This window comes from Schistocerca cancellata, chromosome 6 (genome assembly GCF_023864275.1).
Source record: "Schistocerca cancellata isolate TAMUIC-IGC-003103 chromosome 6, iqSchCanc2.1, whole genome shotgun sequence".
NCBI lineage: Eukaryota > Metazoa > Arthropoda > Insecta > Orthoptera > Acrididae > Schistocerca > Schistocerca cancellata.
The window spans coordinates 368,731,714-368,754,672 of record NC_064631.1 but is presented as its reverse complement, the minus strand read 5'-3'; the positions used below and the strand labels follow the sequence as shown (position 1 = coordinate 368,754,672).

The 22,959-nt window shown below is 39.4% G+C and overlaps 1 protein-coding gene across 2 annotated transcripts in view; it reads right to left on the bottom strand.

Moving 5' to 3' along the window:
• The window catches only part of LOC126190824 (FERM domain-containing protein 5-like), a 590,824-nt gene that overhangs the window by 89,567 nt on the left and 478,298 nt on the right, over positions 1-22,959 (bottom strand). For both annotated transcript variants that reach the window (XM_049931394.1, XM_049931395.1), the window contains exons 2-5: positions 4,855-4,959; positions 4,684-4,726; positions 4,146-4,322; positions 77-288 (exon numbers count right to left, since the gene is read on the bottom strand). In XM_049931394.1, the coding sequence (XP_049787351.1) occupies positions 77-288; positions 4,146-4,322; positions 4,684-4,726; positions 4,855-4,959 (537 nt within the window). The remainder of the gene's footprint in view (positions 1-76; positions 289-4,145; positions 4,323-4,683; positions 4,727-4,854; positions 4,960-22,959) is intronic.

Sequence of the window (22,959 nt, the reverse complement as noted above, 5' to 3'; positions counted from 1 at the left end):
TCATTTTTACTACTTTATTTGTGTAGTGTCAACAAATGTGTTTTGCTTCACTTAAGTTCTTTTTCTTGTCTGTTACCTTTACAGGATGAGGATCAACACCATATGTATCCAGCTGGCAGGCTTTCCTCAGAAAATTGGTTTCTGTTTGTGCTGGTGTCTGCCCTCTGAGTTGTGTTTGGTGCAGCTCCATTATCTTTCCCTCAATTTCTGGTGTTTGCTTTAACAACAGTTTGAAGTCTGAGACATAATTATCTTCATGCTCTTCTGGATCATAATCACCCAACTCCGCTGTAGAAAAAGTCAAATGCTGTGAATGCCCTAATGCATGTAACAAGAATAAAAGTAACATTTTCAGTAGATATTTGTTCAATTAACACAACATTATTAAGTAAATCACAGACATATTACATGATAGTAATCATTCAAAACATTGCAGTTACAAGAAGCATCAAGATACCATGTTATAATGTGAAACTCTTCAATGAGGTGATTGCTGTTGTTATTTAATTTCTATGGTTTACTGGAAGTGCTCAAACATATTCACTGGCTTTTTTTGTCACTTAGAGCATGTAGTTAGAAGGAAAGGTATCTGGGCATCTTACATGTGACATTTAAAGGGAAAGAATCTGAGCACCCTTCTGACCAATCAAATAAAAGGTGTGCTAGCTGCTGTTAAGAAATCATCAAATCCTCCTATGCCAGTGAGGCAGTGATTCATTTCACTGGAAAATCTATGTCGCATATATGCATCCACTGCAAAGAAAACAAGTCAGATTGTTAATGATATAAAGAAAAGACAGACTGCTACTCACCATAAAGATGACTTGTTGAGTTACAGCCAAGCAAAATGAAAATACAGTTACACATTTAACTTTCAGTCAAAGCATTCTTCAGAAATGCATTCATTTACACAAAAAAGCAAACCTCATGCACACATGACTGCTATCTGTCCCCACATGACTGCCATCTCCAGCAGCTCGAACCAGAATGCTTTCCTGAAGAAGGCTTTGGCTTAATGTTAAATGTGTAACTGTCTTTATGTTGCACCTGACTGGAATTCAGTGTGTTATCTTTATGGTAAGTAGCAATCTATCTTTTCCTTATATTGCTGATATTCCAACCTGCAGATTCCATTGTCAGACTGTCAATATTCAGGCATTGGACTGTCCTGTAAAGAAAGTTGCCCTAAAAGAAAATGGACCATAAAAATCTTGTTGTACATAATACAGAACACATTCATCTTTGATTTAATGTGTATGTTTTCCTCTTCAAATCCTCACACTGTGATAAATGATGTATGCATGCAGCTGAAAGTCAGCTTCATCACCAAAACTGAAATGTGAAGGACATCATTATCATCTTCAGATGTTTTCAACATTGCTTCACATAATTCCAAGCACTTCCCCTTATATCATATAGGTATGTGCCTGGAGAAACTGCAGAGTGGATTCTATTGAACATTTTAATAACAGAAAACAAACGAGGACTATATGCAGAGTAGAAATTCTTATTTACAGTGAGAATTTAACTCATCCTACTGCAAGCAGAAGCTTTCTGTGAAAATATTCATAATTTGCTGGACTAATTGATGTGGTATGTTTAAGGATTTATTTTAAATTGGCAAAGATTATCAACGTCTCACATTATGCCTAAATGCAGCTTCTTAAAAGCCTTCACAGTAGAATATAGATCCACAATTTGGACCCTGTGCAAGAAGACAAAATCTACATGAAAATTAGTTTCTGAAATTAATTCTTATTGTTAGATGTAAATGACAACAAGGGATAAATGTATTGGAAAGTACATCTGATGATGATGATGATGATGGTGAAGATTTGTATGTTTGGGTGAACATCATCACAGTATTCAAAGAAACTTCTGTAAGGTGTGCTGCTGAATGATTTACTTTAAACAATATTCATTTTGCTCAATTTTGTATAATAAATACATTGTCAATTTTGACAGTATTAGTCCTGCAGATAATTCCAGAAGACACTATCGAGTGAAAGTGTTTTAAACGAGCTAGTTACTTGTTTCAAAGTGTCTACAGTGACATATATTTTTGAGTGCAAAAAATGCTGAACTGAATTTCTTGATAGAGTTATCAATCCTTCACCCCTGTTTTAACTTCTTACCCATCAGGGATACAAATAAAGTTTACACACAGTGTTTCAGCTTATGTATGTACAGTATCATCTATTTTTTATACTCATGTTTATTTTTAGCTGTTTGAAATGCCATATAATGATTTTTTGGGACACTAAAACCTAAAATGGCAGCTCTGTAATAGTTATACGCCTGTAATTTTGTCAAAGATGGATATCCTCTGAAGATTGAGGATGTCATGAGTGAATATTGTAGTTTTAAAATAACAGTCATTGTTAATTCATTTATGTAGGTCAAGAATAAGGGCTGAACTAGCATGACACCTTGGAACAGGGCATCATATTATTTCTCACCTATTTTGAGTTTAGATTTTCTTCTACAGTACAATTTGTTAATGTGATACTCTGTCTTTTATTAAGAAAAAGGGATTCTATCCATGCAAGATGGATATCATTATATTTTAGTTCTCCATGTAAGATATTATGGACGTCTTTGGCAAAACCCAGAAAATACTATTATAACAAATGTTCACTTTTTGTTCTAGCATACTCAATTGTGAAGTCATACAAGACTTTCTCTGTAGAGAGCCCTTTACTAAAGCAAACAAGGAGACCACCAACAAGTTTTTCCAAGGAAAGTGGAGTAGGAGTCTATGGCAATCTATTTATCAAATCCGAAGGATTGAAGGAAGTTGAATAAAGCTGACTGATTACCTCTGGCAATCTTATGTTTGTAAGCTGTTTATGGGGTATGTGTTTAAAATTCAAGTTTAGTAGATATGTTTATTATGTATTCTATAGCAAACTTAGTACATCAACCTTTCAATATTTTACATTAATTCCTATGTTTGCCATCTTAAAATTATGCTCAACAGAAAAAAAGCAATAGTCAAATCAGGTGGGGTTTACTCAGGTACGTAATCTTGACAGCAGACGAAATTTTTGATGGAATATATGTTTATTAGCACCTACTCAGTTTCCATACAGACATTGTTTTCATATTCTGGAAAGCACAGTGCTGGTAACATACTTTAACTTGACTGTTCTCTGATCTGTGATAGTTAGCTGACTTTTTTCCACTTCAGAATGTTTAAGCTTGTTGACAGGCTTAGCACATATAAAATTACTGTAGGCCATATCACCAAATAGCCATTGTGAATATAGCATTGATTTGTTTCCAGTGTTTTGTGTAATGGTTGTTAAACTTATTTACAAAAATAAACAAAAAGGCTGTATCTGGTCCTTCTAGCAACTCTCCATCAACTTTCATGCATTTCTGTGATGCATCAATCTCTAGGAGAATTAGATGGACCTAGTTTCAGCTGCCAAAGTGCTGTGAACCAATCACAAGCTTTCACTCTCCATATCCTCTGCTTAGGAGCCATAGTAAAATGCATAGTCTGTCCAGTAAAGATTTATTTATCTTATTCATTGCAGACATGAAGTGTTCATATTACAAACCCTGAGCTATTTATGTTCTTGATACATATAAATGTAGACTGTGTAACTGTGAAAACCTAATGCAATGATGAAACCATAAACAGTGTGGATTTTGGTTATGAAGGATTTCTTCTGTGAGAGTGAAATAGAGAGGGCAACTCCTAGTTCCGTGTGAAAGGAAAAACTGGCACTTAATGAACTGTGGTAATGTTTTGGTCGCAATTTAAAGTGTTGATGCATTTCAGTACATCATCACAACATAGAAAGAAATACGAGAAGAGCCAACAGCCTTGTATGAATATGAACTTTTACCAAGCTGCACACTGAAGTAATATGACTGAAAAATTAATTTTTCTCACTGTATTAACAGAAATCAACCAGGAAACACAAAATGTCCTGTCAACATAAAAATAATAGCACAGGATGGATGAGGATTGACTGTGTAACAACCTGTGTTTCAGCTACTTGTGAAAACAGCATGCTCTCTCTCTCTCTCTCTCTCTCTCTCTCTCTCTCTCTCTCTCTCTCTCCCTCTCCCTATCTCACTCTGTTCCTTACTACAGATGCAAATATTGTGTGTTGAGAGTATAGCCCACGTACACTGAATTATATAAGCAGCCAGCAGGGCTGCTTCTGACGGCGTACAGTACAGGCGTCCATGGAGAAGATCTCTCTTGAGCTGCAAGTAGATCTGGTATCGAGTTATTTCCTCCTTCAGTCTGAAGGGGTCTGGTGGATAAAACTTTACACGGAAGCTGAACAATATAGGATCCATATCTGAAATAACAAGAATGAATCATCAGCCAAGATCTGATTAATTCCAAGAGAAAAGACATCAGCAGCCACGTTACAAGTGAATTAATTGATCGTATGATCAGACATACATACATCAATATAATAATGTTACACTGTTTTGTAGAATATTATGAACTCTGATAGCCAGTATACAACATATGATTAGTAGCTGGATACAAACATGAGTATAGTACATTGTATAGAATGGAAACTCACAAAATACAGTTCTAGGTGAAAACTTGTAGAGAGCAAAGAGTGAAGTTACAAGAATGGATCAATTTTTAAAGACAATGGAACACAAAAATATAATTTAAATAAATAATAAAACTATTTTCGTGATTACCTTTGACTTGTTTTATCACAGATTTTGCCGGGTCTAACCAGTGCTGAAAACAATACAACATTAATTAATTTTTGAATTGATGTACAGCATTACATCATATGCTTGTTCAAAATGAGCAGTCTGGTTAGATTACTAACTGGGATTGTAAGACAGTTAAGAAAACATTCTTACCCTTTGTCGTGTGGCATCTACATAACGAAGTCCAAAATAATCCTTCTCTGCTAAGTTCAGTTGTCGACAAACATACTCCAGAAGGTATTTCCCCTTGTGTTGATTCTGAAACAATACACATGAATGAAGTAACAAGTGATGCCTTCACATAAAAAAGTAAAGATAGGTGAAATTTCTAAAACTGCAGTGCTGTAGAAATGTTTTATAAAATACTGAGGGCAGAAGATATTAGTGTCTGTTTTAACTGAAACAATACACATGAATGAAGAAACAAGTGATGCCTTCACATAAAAAAGTAAAGATAGGTGAAATTTCTAAAAGTGCAGTGCTGCAGAAATGTTTTATAAAATACTGAGGGCAGAAGACATTAGTGTCTGTTTTAATTGAAACTAAAATAAAATAAAATGTCCTATCTTACAAGTATAAATACATATACTTTAACTTGTACTCACTGTTCAAAAATAAAAAGTAACAGAACGCTGATAATCTGACCACCACCAACCACCTATACCTTAAATAGCCAATTGGTGAACAAATTCTGATTAATATCATGAATATCTCTATCTTGCAAATATTCTTATAGTGGTTTAGTGTGTTTATCGTAATAATAATAATAATTTTTTTGTAATATTTTATTACAATGAGTATCTCATACAAGGGATGTGCAACTAACTTGCCATTTAAATATACATAGAAGTCAGTGTAGGGGAATTTGTTTTTTAAACTAAAATCTATTTCTTGTTTTTGAGTAAGCAAAAATCCGTCTTCTCTAGACCAATATTATGTAGAGGTGTGCAGGGATAAGATAAATGCTGTCTGCACTGTTATGTCTCTGCTATGCATCCACATTCATGGATATTAAAGTGTTGTTAAGCATTTTAATCTACTTGGTAAGCCATGGCTTTGATAATTTTGGCTTTGAAGCATTGCTGCAAATTTACAGCTGAACATGTTTCAGTGTCAGCCACATTAAATTTTAACTCATTTCATTTTGCACCTGAAGAAACCATTTTATTTATGTTTAAGGTCTTTTTTTTAGCATGTTTTTATATTTTTATGGATGTACATCATAATTTACACTTTGCGGAACAATAAAATTGATATACATTGTAACAACTCTTTAACAAAAAATAGCCTGCCATATTGATGATACATTTCAGAAATTATAATGTTCTGTTATAATTATTGAAATAGTTAGCAGCATTTTCTGTGGAACATTTCCATGACATTAGGAAGTCCAATGAAGCAATGATACCAGCTGCCATATACTATACGTGCAAACTAAGTTGACACTCAGCATGGTGGCTGATTGAAGTGACTGTAAATGGGAAATAGCTTTATGGTCGCTCCCACCAGCCACCGTGCCAAGTGCCAGCTTAGTTTGCACATATAACTGTTCTTCTTTTTTCTCGTGTACCTTTCTCCTACATTGGCACAGGGCTGGCATGATTATTAATGGGTTTTGCATGGTCTGTTTAATGTGTGGCTGAATGGCCTTCTTGTCACCATCTGATTACACTCCAGGACGGAATGTGTGTACTCCAACTGTCTGCATGTAGTGTTATTTATGTTAAAGTGAATGACAATTTTCTAAATGTTTGTGAATGGTGTAACTGACATAGGATTTTGGTACCATCCCAGTATTCACCTAGGAGGATGTGGGAAGTAGCCTAAAAACCACACATAGGCTGACTGGCACACTGATCCTTGTTGTTAATCCATTGGACAGGTTCATTCCAGGGTCAGCGCACCTCCCTGTCCTTTAGTGGTTCTTTGACATGCATGGCTATCTTGGTAGGTACATTGCCACACAGTTCATTTATCAAATATGAACCATAATATTACATTATGTCAATGTGCTTTGTTTCTCACTATGGGAAGCACTACACTGTGTATTTTTAAAATATATTTTTAAATATACAAGGGGACTTCAAAAAGTAAACAATGGAAACTTCAGGTAGGAATATCAGTAGTGTAGGAAAAGACAGATTGCTACTTGCCGTAAAGAAGACACATCAAGTAGCAGGCAGGCACAATTAAAAGAAACTCACATATAGCTTTCGGCCACAGCCTTCATCAGTGAACACACACACACACACACACACACACACACACACACACACACACAAACAAACAAACAAACACACACACCTCATGCACACATGACTGCCAACTCCAGCATCTTGGGCCGAAATGCAACATCACGTGGGATGCAAGCAGCAATCTGGAGGGGTTGGGGGAAGGAGAAAGGGAAGGGATAGTAGTAGACAGGCGGTGAGAGAGACAAACATTACCTGGTTGAATGTGCAGGGACTAAACTGCCAGCAGGCACAGCATCAGGAGATTGTGGGAGAGGGAGGTGAGGAAAAAAGGAGCAGGATGGGAGAAGAAATGGTAAAACAGAGGTGGTGGAAATTGTTGGGTGGTGTGTGTGGAGGCAGTATGTTACCATAGGTTGAGGCTGAGATAATTATGGGAGTGTAGAATGTGTTGTAAGGCCAACTCCCACCTGCGCAGTTCAGAAACTCTGGTGGTGGAGGGAAGGATAGTGAAGCAGCCATTGAAATCAAGTGTGTTATGTTCAGCTGCATGCAGTGCCACAGGGTGGTCTACTTTGCCCTTGGCCACAGTCTGGCAGTTGCCGTTCATCCTGGTGGATAGCTGGTTGTTAGTTATACAAATATTAAAAGCTATGCAATGATTGCAGCACAGCTGGTAAATGTCACAGCTACTTTCACAGGTGGCTCGATCGCTGAGTGGGGTAGGAGAAACCTGTGACATGACTGGAATAGGAAGTTCTGCGTGGGTGGATTGTGCAGGTTTTGGACCTGGATCTTCCACAGGGATATGATCCTTGTGGCAATGGGTTGGGATCGGTAGCGGGCTAGGGATGGACTAGGATGTTATGGAAGTTGGGTGGGCGATGGAACACCATTATAGGAGGGGTGGCCCAAAAACCAGCTACAAAGGAGTGTCCCCTTTGTCACCCAGGACCACCCCTGACTAGAACAACTGAACCACGTCCTTTGCCAGGGTTTTGATTACGTATCATCGTGCCCTGAAATGAGGTACATCCTACCCGAGACACTTCCCACCTCCTCTCTCCCCCTTCCCCGCTCCTTTAATCCGCCCTTGCCGTCACACCATGTCAAAACATTCCACAATACATCCATACAGTCCGTCAATGGACTTTGACTGCACGTTACGGTTTCTTGTGAAGAAAGTTCTGACGGTGGCGTCGTTTGCTAGCATCATAGGTTAACCTATTTTAGCCGCTCTCATGTTGTAGTAGTTCATGTCGGGCTTCTGTGTCTTCTTAATCTTTATTATTTTTTTATCTTTTATTTTTATGTTTTGTTTTTGTGACGACTTGGATATTTTTTCCACTGAGCGCACTTCCGCTGAGATCGGATGTCATATATCTGAAAGCGAAAAATTATTTAGGTTTTACAAAAACAGAATAGAGCTGACGTTCACTTGTAATGATTTAAATTGATGAACCAATTTTCAATGGATACGGTAACATTTTAAGTGAAAAAGTCAGTTCCAGTGAAGGTAAGTTGTTTATGATGTTATTAGTTACATTAAAAACCGCAATGGATAAGATATACAGGTTCTATTTATTCCCTTATAAACCTTGTTTGGTCTGTTTGTATTTACTATATATTTTCGCTAGCTAACAAGTGTCAATGTTTTTAAATGTTGTTTCACTTCTCAGCCCTTTACTAAACAAAACTGATCAAGAACATATATTGTAAAGTTGTTTTGCCATTAATAAACTTCATCGTTGTTGGTTCCTCAATTCTGATACTATGCGCCGACTTCTTGTATCACGGATAGTAAGTCATAGCCTCATTTTCAATGTTCGGAGGTGGTGACAGTGCCGTGACGGCTAATGAAAATTGGCCTTTAAATATATTGCACCTGGGTTGCTCTGTGGCGGCTTTCGGCGCAAAACAAAAATACGGCAGCGCGCTGAAAAATAATGCCTCCGAATTTTTATTTAAAAACTCTTATATTTTAAATGAAACAAACGTTATTAACATTCTAGTTGTTTATTCTCTGTGTCTACATATTTACAGCCCCCCTGCCGCTAGAGCGCTCCGAATTGTTGGGTGTAACGTGGCAGTAGTGTGTAACATAACTGTGTCGGTGTGTGAGAAACAGCGTTTTGTAATCGAGTTTTAAATTCAGAGTTCCTTCAGCATGACTATATGCTAGACCAAGCAGAGCACTGTGACATCTGCAACAATGCGACGTCTTGGGTTCACTGTCATCGATAATCCTCCTCAATACAGTACCGACTTGGCCCCATTCGATTTTCATCTTTTTCCAAAAGTTAAAGAACAACTTCGAGGACTGCACTTTCATAGTGGTGAAGCGGTGCGAGCGGGGGTGAGGTTGTGGCTACATCAACAAGTCAAACATTCTAGTGGTCTCTCAGTGGGAGAAATGTGTTCATCGCCAGGGTGTCTATGTTGAGAAATAAATATGCAGACATGAAGAAAAAAACTTGGAGAATGTTAATAACGTTTGTTTTATTTAAAACGCTTTAAGAGTTTTCGTATAAAAAATTCAGAGGCATTACTTTTTAGCACAGCCTTATAATAGACCCAAACAAAGGAGAAATCATGTGATGATTTCTTTTATAAAAGGACAACGTACCTATTAAGAATAGCAACAAGAGCGATTAATGTCAACCTTACTGTCATAAAATTATGTTATAATTTGTAATTTTTTAAAAGATGAAAGTAACCGCCGTGGGACTTCTCTTCGGCTTCCCGTTGAAACTCTCCGGGAATATCCATCAGAACGGTGAAATTCCAAACAGTCCGCATGCTCTAGGGACACCTTGAGTTTCATGTTAACTTCATTTAATTTCATTCTTTATGAAGCTCGATCAGAAATGCTACACGATTAATGTAATTTTTTCTTTTCTTTTTTTTTTTGGCATGTTACGTGGTGAAGCGTTACGTGGTTTGTACTATTGTGTACTGTATCTAAGGGGAGCCAAAAAGTAAGTGCCAACATTTGTAATCACGTTATTATTATCTCGAAATTTTCTAGTACGTACTGTCAAGATGAGAAATACACACACGCCCACAAGTTCCACAATACTTTTCAAACATTAGATTCTTTCTTTACACTATTTTACACCAAAGAAGACATTATTGTATTACTGAAAGGTGTTATAAATTGTAGAATCATGATGTTTAAAAAACAAATAATGGTTTCCCAGACAGTAAACTAAAAATAAACCTTTTATCCACTGAAAAAAAGGCTTTATTGTCAGCCGCAATGTAATAAACGGTACATAAATATTTATTTGAAAATGACCATACATTTATGATCATGATGGTACCCATCTACCCTCTTCTACGATCCTACGATCCGTCACCAAAATAATGTTGCTATTTTTTTTCTTTTTAATAAAAAGAATTCACCCATCTGGCTCTCAGAAAAGAAAGCTGAGAAAAGCAAAGTATGGTGCGGCTAAATCACTCGCTGGATCTTTGTCCAAATACCTTTCTCCTCATAGAGAAAATAAACGTGGCGAAGGAAAGACTAATCAAATTGTTGAATCAGGCTCTGGCTTGCAGATAATTATTCGTTTGGGACTACAAACACAGGTGAAAAGCCGACTGTATGTGATGTTAATGAATACTTTGACGTAAGTGACACAGAAAAAAAGATGATAAGGACAGTAATTACGAAAAATTTACTGAGAATGAACATGTTTCTGACGCATCTAACTCTGATGCCTCTTCACCCAGTGATACTGCATATTGGCTGTACCTGCTCTAGAGCATATCAGGATTGTTATATAACTGAAAAGGGTAGTGAAGTATATCAAAACAAAGAGGGATTTTTTGAATCCTCAGGCTGCAGCTATGGTTTTGTAAATTTTATTGCATGTTCGATGATCGTGAAGACGTTTCGCCAGAAAACGGAAGAAATTCCTTAGAACTGGTGCAGCCGATGGCGAAATATGACCCAGTGTCGGGAGAGCATTGTTCAAAACGTGAAGAGTCCGCTGGTCACAGCACCTTCTTATTAGTCAACAGGGATACAAAATGAGTTTATTTTTATTTTGGGTGAACATGACAAGTAAAAAAGTACTGCAAATATAAAAAGAACTAATTATTACGGGGCAATTTTTGACAGCATTCCCGAAGAAAGCAGAACTGCCCAAATGAGTCAAATTATTACATACGTCCATACAGAAGACATCATTCTGGAAGTTCGTGATGAGTCAAATAATTACATACGTCCATAGAGAAGACAGCAGTGTGGAAGTTTTAGAATCTTTCTTAGGTCTTTTTTATGTTGGGAAAAGCTGCAGACAATAAGTCAAGAGATAAGGGCTAGATATTACGTTGCACAAGGCTCAGGGTTATGATAATGCCATGTCAGTGTAAGGAGTGCATGCAAGACTACAACGAAAAATTCGAAAAGTCAGTCCTAAAGCTCTGTTCAGTCTCTGTCCTAATCATTCCTTAAATCTTTGTGGAGTTCATACATTCTCGTGTATTCCCATCCTCATTTTTCTCATCTTCTACATACAGATGGGAGTTACTTGTAGAGAACATGTGGAAAAGATTTCAACAATTATCTGTTATTCGCTGCTACGCACAGTAAAATTCACTTAAAGTCATAAACGAAAACGTGGAAATAATTGTGAGCACTTTGGAAGATCTGCAAGATCCTTCGCAGGCAAACCCTGATACTAGATCTGCAAGCTTGCTTCTTCTAGCTATATGTGATTTTACCTCTTTGATCTACATCAACTTTTGGCATACAATACCGGAGAAAGTCAATTTAGTCTAACAATAAAAATGGTTCAAATGGCTCTGAGCACTATGGGACTTAACTTCTGAGGTCATCAGTCCCCTAGAACTTAGAACCACTTAAACTTAACCAACCTAATGACATCACACACATCCATGCCCGAGGCAGGATTCGAACCTGCGACCGTAGCGGTCACGCGGTTCCAGACTGTAGCGCCTAGACCGCACGGCCACTCCGGCCGGCCAGTCTAACAATATCTACAATCTCCAAAAATTACTTTGGATAAAGGACTCGCCATATTAAAAACCCTGAATGAGTTTTTAGTGATGGGACGAACTACAATTATAGACAATGCTGTTACTTTTGGCACTAAAAAATGCAGTAATATGTACATTAACAGTGACCAATGAGGAAGGAGGAGCTCGTGACTCTGGATTACTGATCCACGAAGAAATTTGTCAATCAATGTTTGAATGCATAAACCGATTTATACAAGAACTGTGACAACGATACATGGCCATGAGGGAAATCAGAAAAATTTTCCAAATTGCTGAAACAAAGTTTATACTTGAAGCTTCCAATGACGCTCTCGCTGTAGCACTAGTGAATCTGATAGAAGTTTACGCCAAGTGAGCAGGTGCTGCAAGAAATAAAAAAGGTATTGTAAGCGTCTATGTGCAGTCGATACCTGTGTGGATATTGCTGCTAGATGGAAAGCCCTAGAAATCCTTCAATTTATAATTAAACGGGACTTCAGGGAATCATTATCGTGTACATCACTTATAATCCAGTACTTCTTGAACATGTGTGTCGCATCATCTTTTATGATCAGCTATTACATCCATATTATTAATTTTTTCAAAATTCACACCACAAATACATCAATTTCTACGCAGTTAGGGGCCTCACTTAGCTTCGTCGCCCTATGTCTCCGACGGTCTTAGTCCACACTGACTACAGTAGAAGAATTTATTCTAAAACGCAGACTGATACTGTCAGTAAAATCCTGAATTTGGGAGGTGGGTTATCTGACACTGACGCCTTTGCTTCCCATATTTAAGTTCTCACTGCAAGAACCCTTCTTCTTCTAGCCATTTCAATACATTTTAAAAAATTTATCACATGTGAAATACACATTCTGGCGCCAGCCGAAACTGTTTTACCCACAAATTTGGGTAATACGTATACTATCATAGTAGAGGATAGAATCCTGCAGGGCTGTCCATAAATGCGTAAGAATACGAAGGGGTGGAGACCTCTTCTGAACAGAACGTTGCAAGGCATGCCGGATATGCTCAATAACGTTCATGTTTGGGGTGTTTGGTGGCCAGAGGAACTGTTTAAAATCACAAGAGTGTTCCTGGAACCGCTCTGTAGAAATTCTGACGTGTGGGTTATCTCATTGTCTTGCTGGAATTGTCCAAGTCCTTCGGAATGCACAATGGACATGAATGGATGCAGGTGATCAGACTTGATGCTTACATTCGTGTCACCTGTCAGAGTCGTATCTTGAAGTATCAGGGTCCCATATCACTCCAACTGCACACGCCTCACACCACTACAGATCCTCCACCAGCTTGAACAGTCCCCTGGTGACATGCATGGTCCATGGATTCATGAGGTTGTCTCCATAGTCGTATACGTCCATCCGTCGATACAAGTTGAAATGAGAGTCGTCCGACCAGGCAACATGTTTCCAGTCGTTAACAGTCCAATGTCGGTGTTGACGGGCCCAGGTGAGGCATAAAAGTTTGTGTCGTGCAGTCATCAAGGGTACACGAGTGGGCCTTCGGCTCCGAAAGCCCATATCGATGATGTTTCATTGAATGGTTCGCACGCTGCCCCAACATTGAAATTTGCAATAATTTGCAAGAGGGTTCCACTTTCGTCACGCTGAACAACTCTCTTCAGTCCTCATTGGTCCCGTTCTTGCAGGATCTTTTTCCGGCCGCCGCGACGTCGGAGATTTGATATTTTACCAGACACCTGATATTCACGGTACACTCGTGAAATGGTCGTACAGACCACTTCCTCGCTACCTCCGAGCTGCTGTGTCCCATCACTCGTGCACCGACTATAACACCACGTTCAAACCCACTTAATTATCTTGATAACTTGCCATTGTAGCAGCAGTAATCGATCTAACAACTGCGCAAGACTCTTGTCTTATATAGGCGTTGCCGACGGCAGCGCCGTATTCTGCCTGTTTACTTATCTCTGCATTTGGATATGCATGTCTATACCAGTTTCTTTGGCGTTTCAGTATATATAGCGAGAGCAGAGAGAGAGAGAGAGAGAGAGAGAGAGAGAGAGAGAGATCTATTCGCAGTTACGAATACAACCATCTGCTATATAATGGAATGACGACAATGAAAATCTGTTCCAGACCGGGAGTCGAACCCGGATTTGCCGCTTTACGCGGGTGATCACCTTAACCGATTTGGCTATCTGTGCACGATTTACGGCCAGACTCGAACTTACATCTGTCGTCGTTCGTGCGTCACAACCTGCACTCGTAAACGTTATGTAATTCCCGTACACGTGGAGGACATTTTAATTGAAAGTCACAGCCTGGTATCGGTGGATAAATACGATACTGCAGGTTGTGACGCATGATCGACGTATGGAAATTTGGGTCTGACTGTGAGTCGTACACGGACAGCATTAAAACGACCGCTCGCGTAAAGCAGGAAATCCGGGCTCGAGCCCGGTCCGGCACAGATTTTCACTGTCCTTGTTCCATCATACAGCTGACACCGGTCCATATTCGCAACTGCGAATAGTTTTCATGTATTAATTATGTATATAGATAGTTCATCTATACGCTATGATGAGTGCTTTTGCGACTAACAACAAAATATGTGACATAAATGGCCGTATCTTTTAATTGCATTGTCTTAAAAGCTTACATTTTTTACACCGCTGATGGACTTTAGATGTCAGTACTGTATCTGACATAAATTTCAACTTAATTCCCCTACCCGTTTCCGAGAAAAAGAGGTCTTAACAGGCGGGCTGACAAATGGACAACAGAGTGATCCTACCATGGTTCCGTTTTTACCGACTGAGGTACAGAAAAATAAAAAAGGTGTGTATTATGGTTAAATCTGTTAAGGACGAACTGTGTAGTTAAAGAATAGTCTTAATCCCAAAAATATTTCCTATTACAGTTTAAAGAAAGCACATACATAAATTAGTATTTCAAATAGTACAATGGGGCATGTAACATAGCTTACTTATATTCCTGTGAATATAATTACGAGATAACAGAAAGTGAGCTCATACTTCGTGAAGGGTTGTTTAATGTTCATAGAGAAACTAGAATCCCATTGATATGTTGGACAGCCACACAAAGGAGAGGCCTAATAACATATTTAGTGCTCATTTTTCTTCAGACTTGTACAGAAAAAGAATTTGTACTATTATTACAGTTAACAGAATGAAGAAAAAACAACGAATATCAATAGCCCCTGAATTTGCTCGACATTTACAGAGAAATTAAGTTTTCCGTATCTATAGAGCATGTCTCATATAGAATCTTGTTCATGACGTTCATGTGACTACAAATGAACGAGTTTGTTCATGTTCTGTAACGAAACTAGAAGGTGGATTCCACTGAGCATGCACTGTACATTTAACTACAACAAATTTTGTTAAGGAATAATGTTTATCTTGTATGCGTAAAGCGTTTCATGAGATTGCAGTCATATATATAAATATTTCCATTAATCAGTTAACAAACGAAACATGATACTGTAGGTGCATACTTAGCACAAATATGTTAGTTAAATTCAGTTTCATCAGCACTAAGCTGTCATTTATAAAGTACCCTTAAAACCTGTGGTCGCTCGGCTCATGGGGTTGGGGGGAATATGGGGGAATATGTAGTGTTTCAGTATATTATCAGTAGTAGGGAGATGGCGCCACGAGTGCAATTTTGATACCAAATTGATATGCAAATTAATTAAATTGATCAATTGATTCCCCCACCCCCAACCACGCCCCATCTCCAGGTGGCCTCATGTGTTTTCCTCAGCCGGCATCTATTGACGGGAATTTCGAATCTTGGTGGGAATTTCAAAAATTGTGGGAATTTCGAATTTCGGCGGAAGTTTAATGGTCCCAGGGCTGTGCTGGCGCTCCAATTCATCCCCTCCCCCCAACCCGGGAATTGGTGGGAAATTAAAAATGGAGCTGCCATTGATGGGATTCGAACACCGTTCCTCCTGGAAGGAAAGCTCAAAAGCACGGCACCCCCCCCCCCCCCCTCCTAACACAATTATATCATTAGAGACGCTTGAAATTGGCGGCAGCCAATAGAAACGCAGCATCCGATCACATCTGGGATATAAGGCGGGCCCAGCAGCTCTGCAACCTCAGTTGCAGTCAGTCAGTCAATCAATCAATCAGCATGAAGTACCAGCTGAGATCACGTTCAGCGCCGCCCAGCTGCAGCATCAACAGAACAGGGAGAAACCACGAAACAGTAAGTATCCCTTGCTTAATGTCTGTGTTTAATGTCGAGTGAGGAGGATGAGTCCTTGTGTTTCTATCGTCGCTTTCTTCTTTGCTCATCAGTGGATGCGAAACTCTCGAGCCTGCAGGGGTCTGCAACAGCGACGTGTCCCAGCCCTTCTGGATCCGCAGCAGCGGCAGCACCCTTGTATCCTGTTGCGCACCTGGTTAGTTTGATGGAGCAGGACAATCAGGTGTTACTATCAGCTGAAAACACCCAACCAGCCCCTGACTCGCTGAAGTGCACCGGGAGTCCTCATCAGCATGACACAAATCGGTACTGGGCTTCATCAAACGCGCCATCGCAGAATATTCCAGTGATACTGTATGGACAGAGTGAGGATGTAGTGGATGAGGAGATACCAATTAAGCCCTGTGCACCCTACTGTTCACTTCAGTGTATAATTTAATCGCTAGTGGTTCGTAGCGTTTACAAATTGGTGTTAAGGCAATTGCAGACAGAGACTCGCATGATGTGATAAAGATCGACAATGCCGCTAAAATTATTAATGTGCGGTTTACGGAGGTGACTGGAATGAACTGTGTCGTGCAAATGCCAACATCAAGCAGCAGTTGACCTCTGAGTATCATCCGAGCCGTCCTCCTCTGGACATTTACTGCGCTGCTCTAACTCTATTCATTACAACAATGTACAATGACTCTGCACTCCTTGTGAAATCAGGTGACACATCCATTTATCTACAGCACTCCACAGTTACAAACCTGTTCGGTCTACAGATGGTGCTATCCATTGTGTTGGAAACACTGAAAGATGGTTGCCATGTTTTAAAGCTGGGTATACAGACATTGCAGAGTATCTAAGTATGAACAATGTGCATGCACACGACTTCGAACATTGGGTCAGTATGCTGCCAACGAAAACTAATGTACTGCCACTACTGTGCTTACAAGAAGGCTTTATTTTCTATATTCTGTACAGGTGTTCAGATAAAGAAAGAACCTGTTGAGGTAATGCATCCCATATATGATTACATAACAAGAAGTGTATATAACCATGTATGTGTTTTTATTTATTACTCCTCATTATATTTCAAGTACTAAAGCTTTTGCTACCAGTATTTTCACTGCAAATATGCAACAGCAGAAAATTATTTAACTAAATTCTCTGTAAAAGCCAATCGCACGCCAGTACCTGACATTCGGTATCATGACAGGGCATAGTGGTCATTATTTTGTATAAAAACTCATTGCTCGCCAGTACCTTACGTAACAGGTATCATGGCAGGGTGGGTAAGCGTGAAGACTTCGTTGTAAGCGACAGGAGCTATGACGGTGTGCAAGAAGACCAGAAGAAAAATGACATAGTCTTTCTCAACAACATATGTGCAATAATTGTAGGTCCATCCAACTGCGGCAAGACAAATGTTCTCATGTCTCTGCCCAAAAATTCGGATAGAGTCCGCTTGTCCAAACACCATCTATTACAGGAGATATTGCTGGGTGTAGATGGTGTGACATACACGACATTCACATATACGACATTCAGTGAGAGCAATGATCTCCCTCCACCGGAAAAAGTACAGCTAAACTCAGTGTCCTTTTTTACGACGTTGCTGTGGGAAACCAAGATCAAATTCGACGATATTTCTGTTTTGGTCGCCATGTGGCTGTTGATGTATTTTGTCTGAGTCAGACGTATTTCGGAATCTTAAAACAGCTGAGAGATAGTGCAAAACTAATTATAGCATTCAAACGGGACAATCTGAATTTAAAACACATTTACCAGGCTCATATAGGAACCGATACGTCATTCAATGATTTGTTAAATATATGAGCAGATTACTAGAATCACTAACACTATGGGTTTCTCATTATTGGATAAAACAACTGAAAGGTACGTATAGCCGTGGAAAGAAGTGAGTAAATCAGTACACGCATCACTACGGATAAATTCACATGCATGCCGGGAGCTCAGTCTGATAGGATGGGTTGCATAGACAAAACATTCGTATGTACATTGAAGTGAAAATTCAAACTATCAAACGTAAAGTTTGAGGCGTACACAAGGAACTAGAGATGTATTGTCATACCCTTCTGAGAACAGAACAATACTATGAATTACGGGTTCATGTAATCGAGAAGAAAGTAAACGACTTAACTGAGGGGGAAATAACTGTTATTGAGAACGGAACATTGCATGAATGGGATGAAGCAATTGAAAAGAAAGTAGGCCACTTAACTGAAAGGAAAATAGCTGTTACGAAGAATGTGGAGCAGCATACGAAGAAAAGCGGATATATAAAACCTCACACTGCACATGAGTCCGATTAGTATACAATGAGATGTCAACTAAGCATAAACTCATCGAGACAAGGAAGGCCATTCGTGAGAAGTTACGGTTGCTGAGGTTAGGGCATTTGAAGCGAGAGCAGACACTGTGAGAAACCTGTGAACTCTCAGCGAAATTCCACAACGACGACGGTGACGCTGTTGCCGATTTCATTAACCGTCACAGCGACGCTAGGATAGACAAAACATTTGGTGTCAGTGGTAAAAAACCATACATGCTGGGCAAAAAGCCTATAACTTCAAATGACAAAACGATACAGTCTGGCGATAGACAGTTTCAAAGAACACCCGGTCTACTAAACTTCATTTTCCTAAGACCCAATTGTAAATTATTCGCCTAAAGATCTGGATATGTTTCGTGAAATATTGCTTTTGACAGATCTGCATAAGAATCCAGAAAGCTAAAGCAATGTGAAATATAAATCCATTATAAAACCTAGATTAGATGATGAAAAAAAACAGCAGTGGTGATGGTATTGACATTCAGCATAATGTTGTTGTTGTTGTGATCTTCAGTCCTGAGACTGGTTTGATGCAGCTCTCCATGCTACTCTGTCCTGTGCAAGCTTGTTCATCTCCCAGTACCTACTGCAACCTACATCCTTCTGAATCTGCTTAGTGTATTCATCTCTTGGTCTCCCCCTACGATTTTTACCCTCCGCGCTGCCCTCCAATACTAAATTGGTGATCCCTTGATGCCCCAGAACATGTCCTACCAACCGATCCCTTCTTCTAAACAAGTTGTGCCACAAACTTCTCTTCTCCCCAATCCTATTCAATACTTCCTCATTAGTTATGTGATCTACCCATCTAATCTTCAGCATTCTTCTGTAGCACCACATTTCGAAAGCTTCTATTCTCTTCTTGTCCAAACTATTTACCGTCCATGTTTCACTTCCATACATGGCTACACTCCATACAAATACTTTCAGAAATGACTTCCTGACACTTAAATCTATACTCGATGTTAACAAATTCCTCTTCTTCAGAAACGCTTTCCTTGCCATTGCCAGTCTACATTTTATATCCTCTCTACTTCGACCATCATCAGTTATTTTGCTCCCCAAATAGCAAAATTCCTTTACTACTTTAAGTGTCTCATTTCCTAATCTAATACCCTCAACATCACCCGACTTAATTCGACTACATTCCATTATCCTCGTTTTCCTTTTGTTTATGTTCATCTTATATCCTCCCTTCAAGACACCATCCATTCCATTCAACTGCTCTTCCAAGTCATTTGCTGTCTCTGACAGAATTACAATGTCATCGGCGAACCTCAAAGTTTTTATTTCTTCTCCATGGATTTTAATATCTACTCCGAATTTTTCTTTTGTTTCCTTTACTGCTTGTTCAATATACAGATCGGATAACATCGGGGATAGGCTACAACCCTGTCTTACTCCCTTCCCAACCACTGCTTCCCTTTCATGTCCCTCGACTCTTATAACTGCCACCTGGTTTCTGTACAAATTGTAAATAGCCTTTCGCTCCCTGTATTTTACCCCTGCCACCTTTAGAATTTGAAAGAGAGTATTCCAGTCAACATTGTCAAAAGCTTTCTCTAAGTCTACAAATGCTAGAAACATAGGTTTGCCTTTCCTTAATCTTTCTTCTAAGATAAGTCGTAAGGTCAGTATTGCCTCACGTGTTCCAGTATTTCTACGGAATCCAAACTGATCTTCCCCGAGGTTGGCTTCTACTAGTTTTTCCATTCGTCTGTAAAGAATTCGTGTTAGTATTTTGCAGCTGTGGCTTATTAAACTGATTGTTCGAAAATTTTCACATCTGTCAGCACCTGCTTTCTTTGGGATTGGAATTATTATATTCTTCTTGAAGTCTGAGGGTATTTCGCCTGTTTCATACATCTTGCTCACCAGATGGTAGAGTTTTGTCAGGACGGGCTCTCCCAAGGCCGTCAGTAGTTCCAATGGAATGTTGTCTACTCCGGGGGCCTTGTTTCGACTCAGGTCTTTCAGTGCTCTGTCAAACTCTTCACGCATTATCGTATCTCCCATTTCATCTTGATCTACATCCTCTTCCATTTCCATAATATTGTCCTCAAGTACATCGCCCGTGCAGAGGCCCTCTATATACTCCTTCCACCTTTCTGATTTCCCTTCTTTGCTTAGAACTGGGTTTCGATCTGAGCTCTTGATGTTCATACAAGTGTTTCTCTTACCTCCAAAGGTCTCTTTAATTTTCCTGTAGGCAGTATCTATCTTACCCCTAGTGAGATAAGCCTCTACATCCTTACATTTGTCCTCTAGCCATCCCTGCTTAGCCATTTTGCACTTCCTGTCGATCTCATTTTTGAGACGTTTGTATTCCTTTTTGCCTGCTTCATTTGCTGCATTTTTATATTTTCTCCTTTCATCAATTAAATTCAATATTTCTTCTGTTACCCAAGGATTTCTACTAGCCCTCGTCTTTTTACCTACTTGATCCTCTGCTGCCTTCACTACTTCATCCCTCAAAGCTACCCATTCTTCTTCTACTGTATTTCTTTCCCCCATTCCTGTCAATTGTGCCCTTATGCTCTCCCTGAAACTCTGTACAATCTCTGGTTCTTTCAGTTTATCCAGGTCCCATCTCCTTAAAGTCCCACCTTTTTGGAGTTTCTTGAGTTTTAATCTACAGCTCATAACCAATAGATTGTGGTCAGAGTCCACATCTGCCCCTGGAAATGTCTTACAATTTAAAACCTAGTTCCTAAATCTCTGTCTTACCATTATATAATCTATCTGATACCTTTTAGTATCTCCAGGGTTCTTCCATGTATACAACCTTCTATCATGATTCTTAAACCAAGTGTTAGCTATGATTAAGTTGTGCTGTGTGCAAAATTCTACCAGGCGGCTTCCTCTTTCATTTCTTAGCCCCAATCCATATTCACCTACTACGTTTCCTTCTCTCCCTTTTCCTACTGTCGAAATTTTCGTCTCCCTTCACTATCTGAATAATTTCTTTTATTTCATCATACATTTCTTCAATTTCTTCGTCATCTGCAGAGCTAGTTGGCATATAAATTTGTACTACTGTAGTAGGTGTGGGCTTCGTATCTATCTTGGCCACAATAATGCGTTCACTATGCTGTTTGTAGTAGCTTACCCGCATTCCTATTTTCCTATTCATTATTAAACCTACTACTGCATTACCCCTATTTGACTTTGTATTTATAACCCTGTATTCGCCTAACCAGAAGTCTTGTTCCTCCTGCCACCGAACTTCACTAATTCCCACTATATCTAACTTTAACCTATCCATTTCCCTTTTTAAATTCAGCATAATAGAGTGAGCAATTGACTCCCACAGTATACCTATTACGAAGACCCTAATGTGGTACTAGACCAGCTATGACTGCTCACGGCATCAGCTAGTGCTGGTGATATAGCTCATTCGAATGAAGTTGTTTCAATAATTTCTGAGCTTAGAGAGACAGGTACCATCAAATAAGTATGGAGACCGTAGTTCGAGAACTGCGCAAAGCAGCACGCAAAACATTCCCTCGAAGGTATGTTATGCTTAAAGGTTTGGACGACCTGTGGCAGGCGGATTTTGTCGACATGAGGGAACATTCACGTGTGAATAACGGATTCACATATATTTTAATGAGCACTGATTCTTCTAAATTTACCTGGGCATTACCCGTGAAAGCGAAAACAGGGAAGGATGTCGTGTTTGAGCGACTGCTGCGGATGGTGCTGAATCGAATCTCAGACAACCTTCGAACAGATTATGGCGGCGAGATTTTAAAATAGATATTTCAAGATCTTGATGGAGCGGTATGGAATGCATCACTACTCGACATTCACCCACTTGAAGGCGAGTATCGTGGAACGCCTGAACAGAACGGTGAAAGCCCAATGTGGATGTGATTCAATCTTCGTGGCTCACACAAATGGACCGATAGCCTCCCGCAAATAATTGCACGGTATAATCGAACCAAACGTCGTGCAATAAAAATAAGACTAATCGATGTTCGTGATAATAGACTTCTAGATACAGTATACAATCGTGTTAAAATGCTAAATCCAGGCAAACAGCAATTTAACGTAACTGATTCAGTACATATTTCAAAACACAAGCCGCGCGGGATAGCCGTGCGGTCTAGGGTGTCTTGTCACGGTTAGCTCGGCTGCCCCCGTCGGAGGTTCGAGTCTCCCTCAGGCATGGGTGTTTGTATTGTCCTTAGCGTAAGTTAGTTTAAGTTAGATTAAGTAGTGCGTAAGCCTAGGGACCGATGACCTCAGCAGTTTGGTTCATTAGTCCTTACCATAAAATTTCCGAATTTTCGAAACACAAGACAGCATTAGAGAAGTCATACATGCCAAATTGGTCAGCCGAGATATTCACAGTTTCCAAAGTGCAGAGAACGAATGCTCTTAAAGGGCAGCAGTGGTACTGAAATTGCAGGATGCTTCTACACAGAAGAGCTACAGAAGAGCTCGGTACCAGTTGTGTATCTCATAAAGAGGGTCATGCAGCACT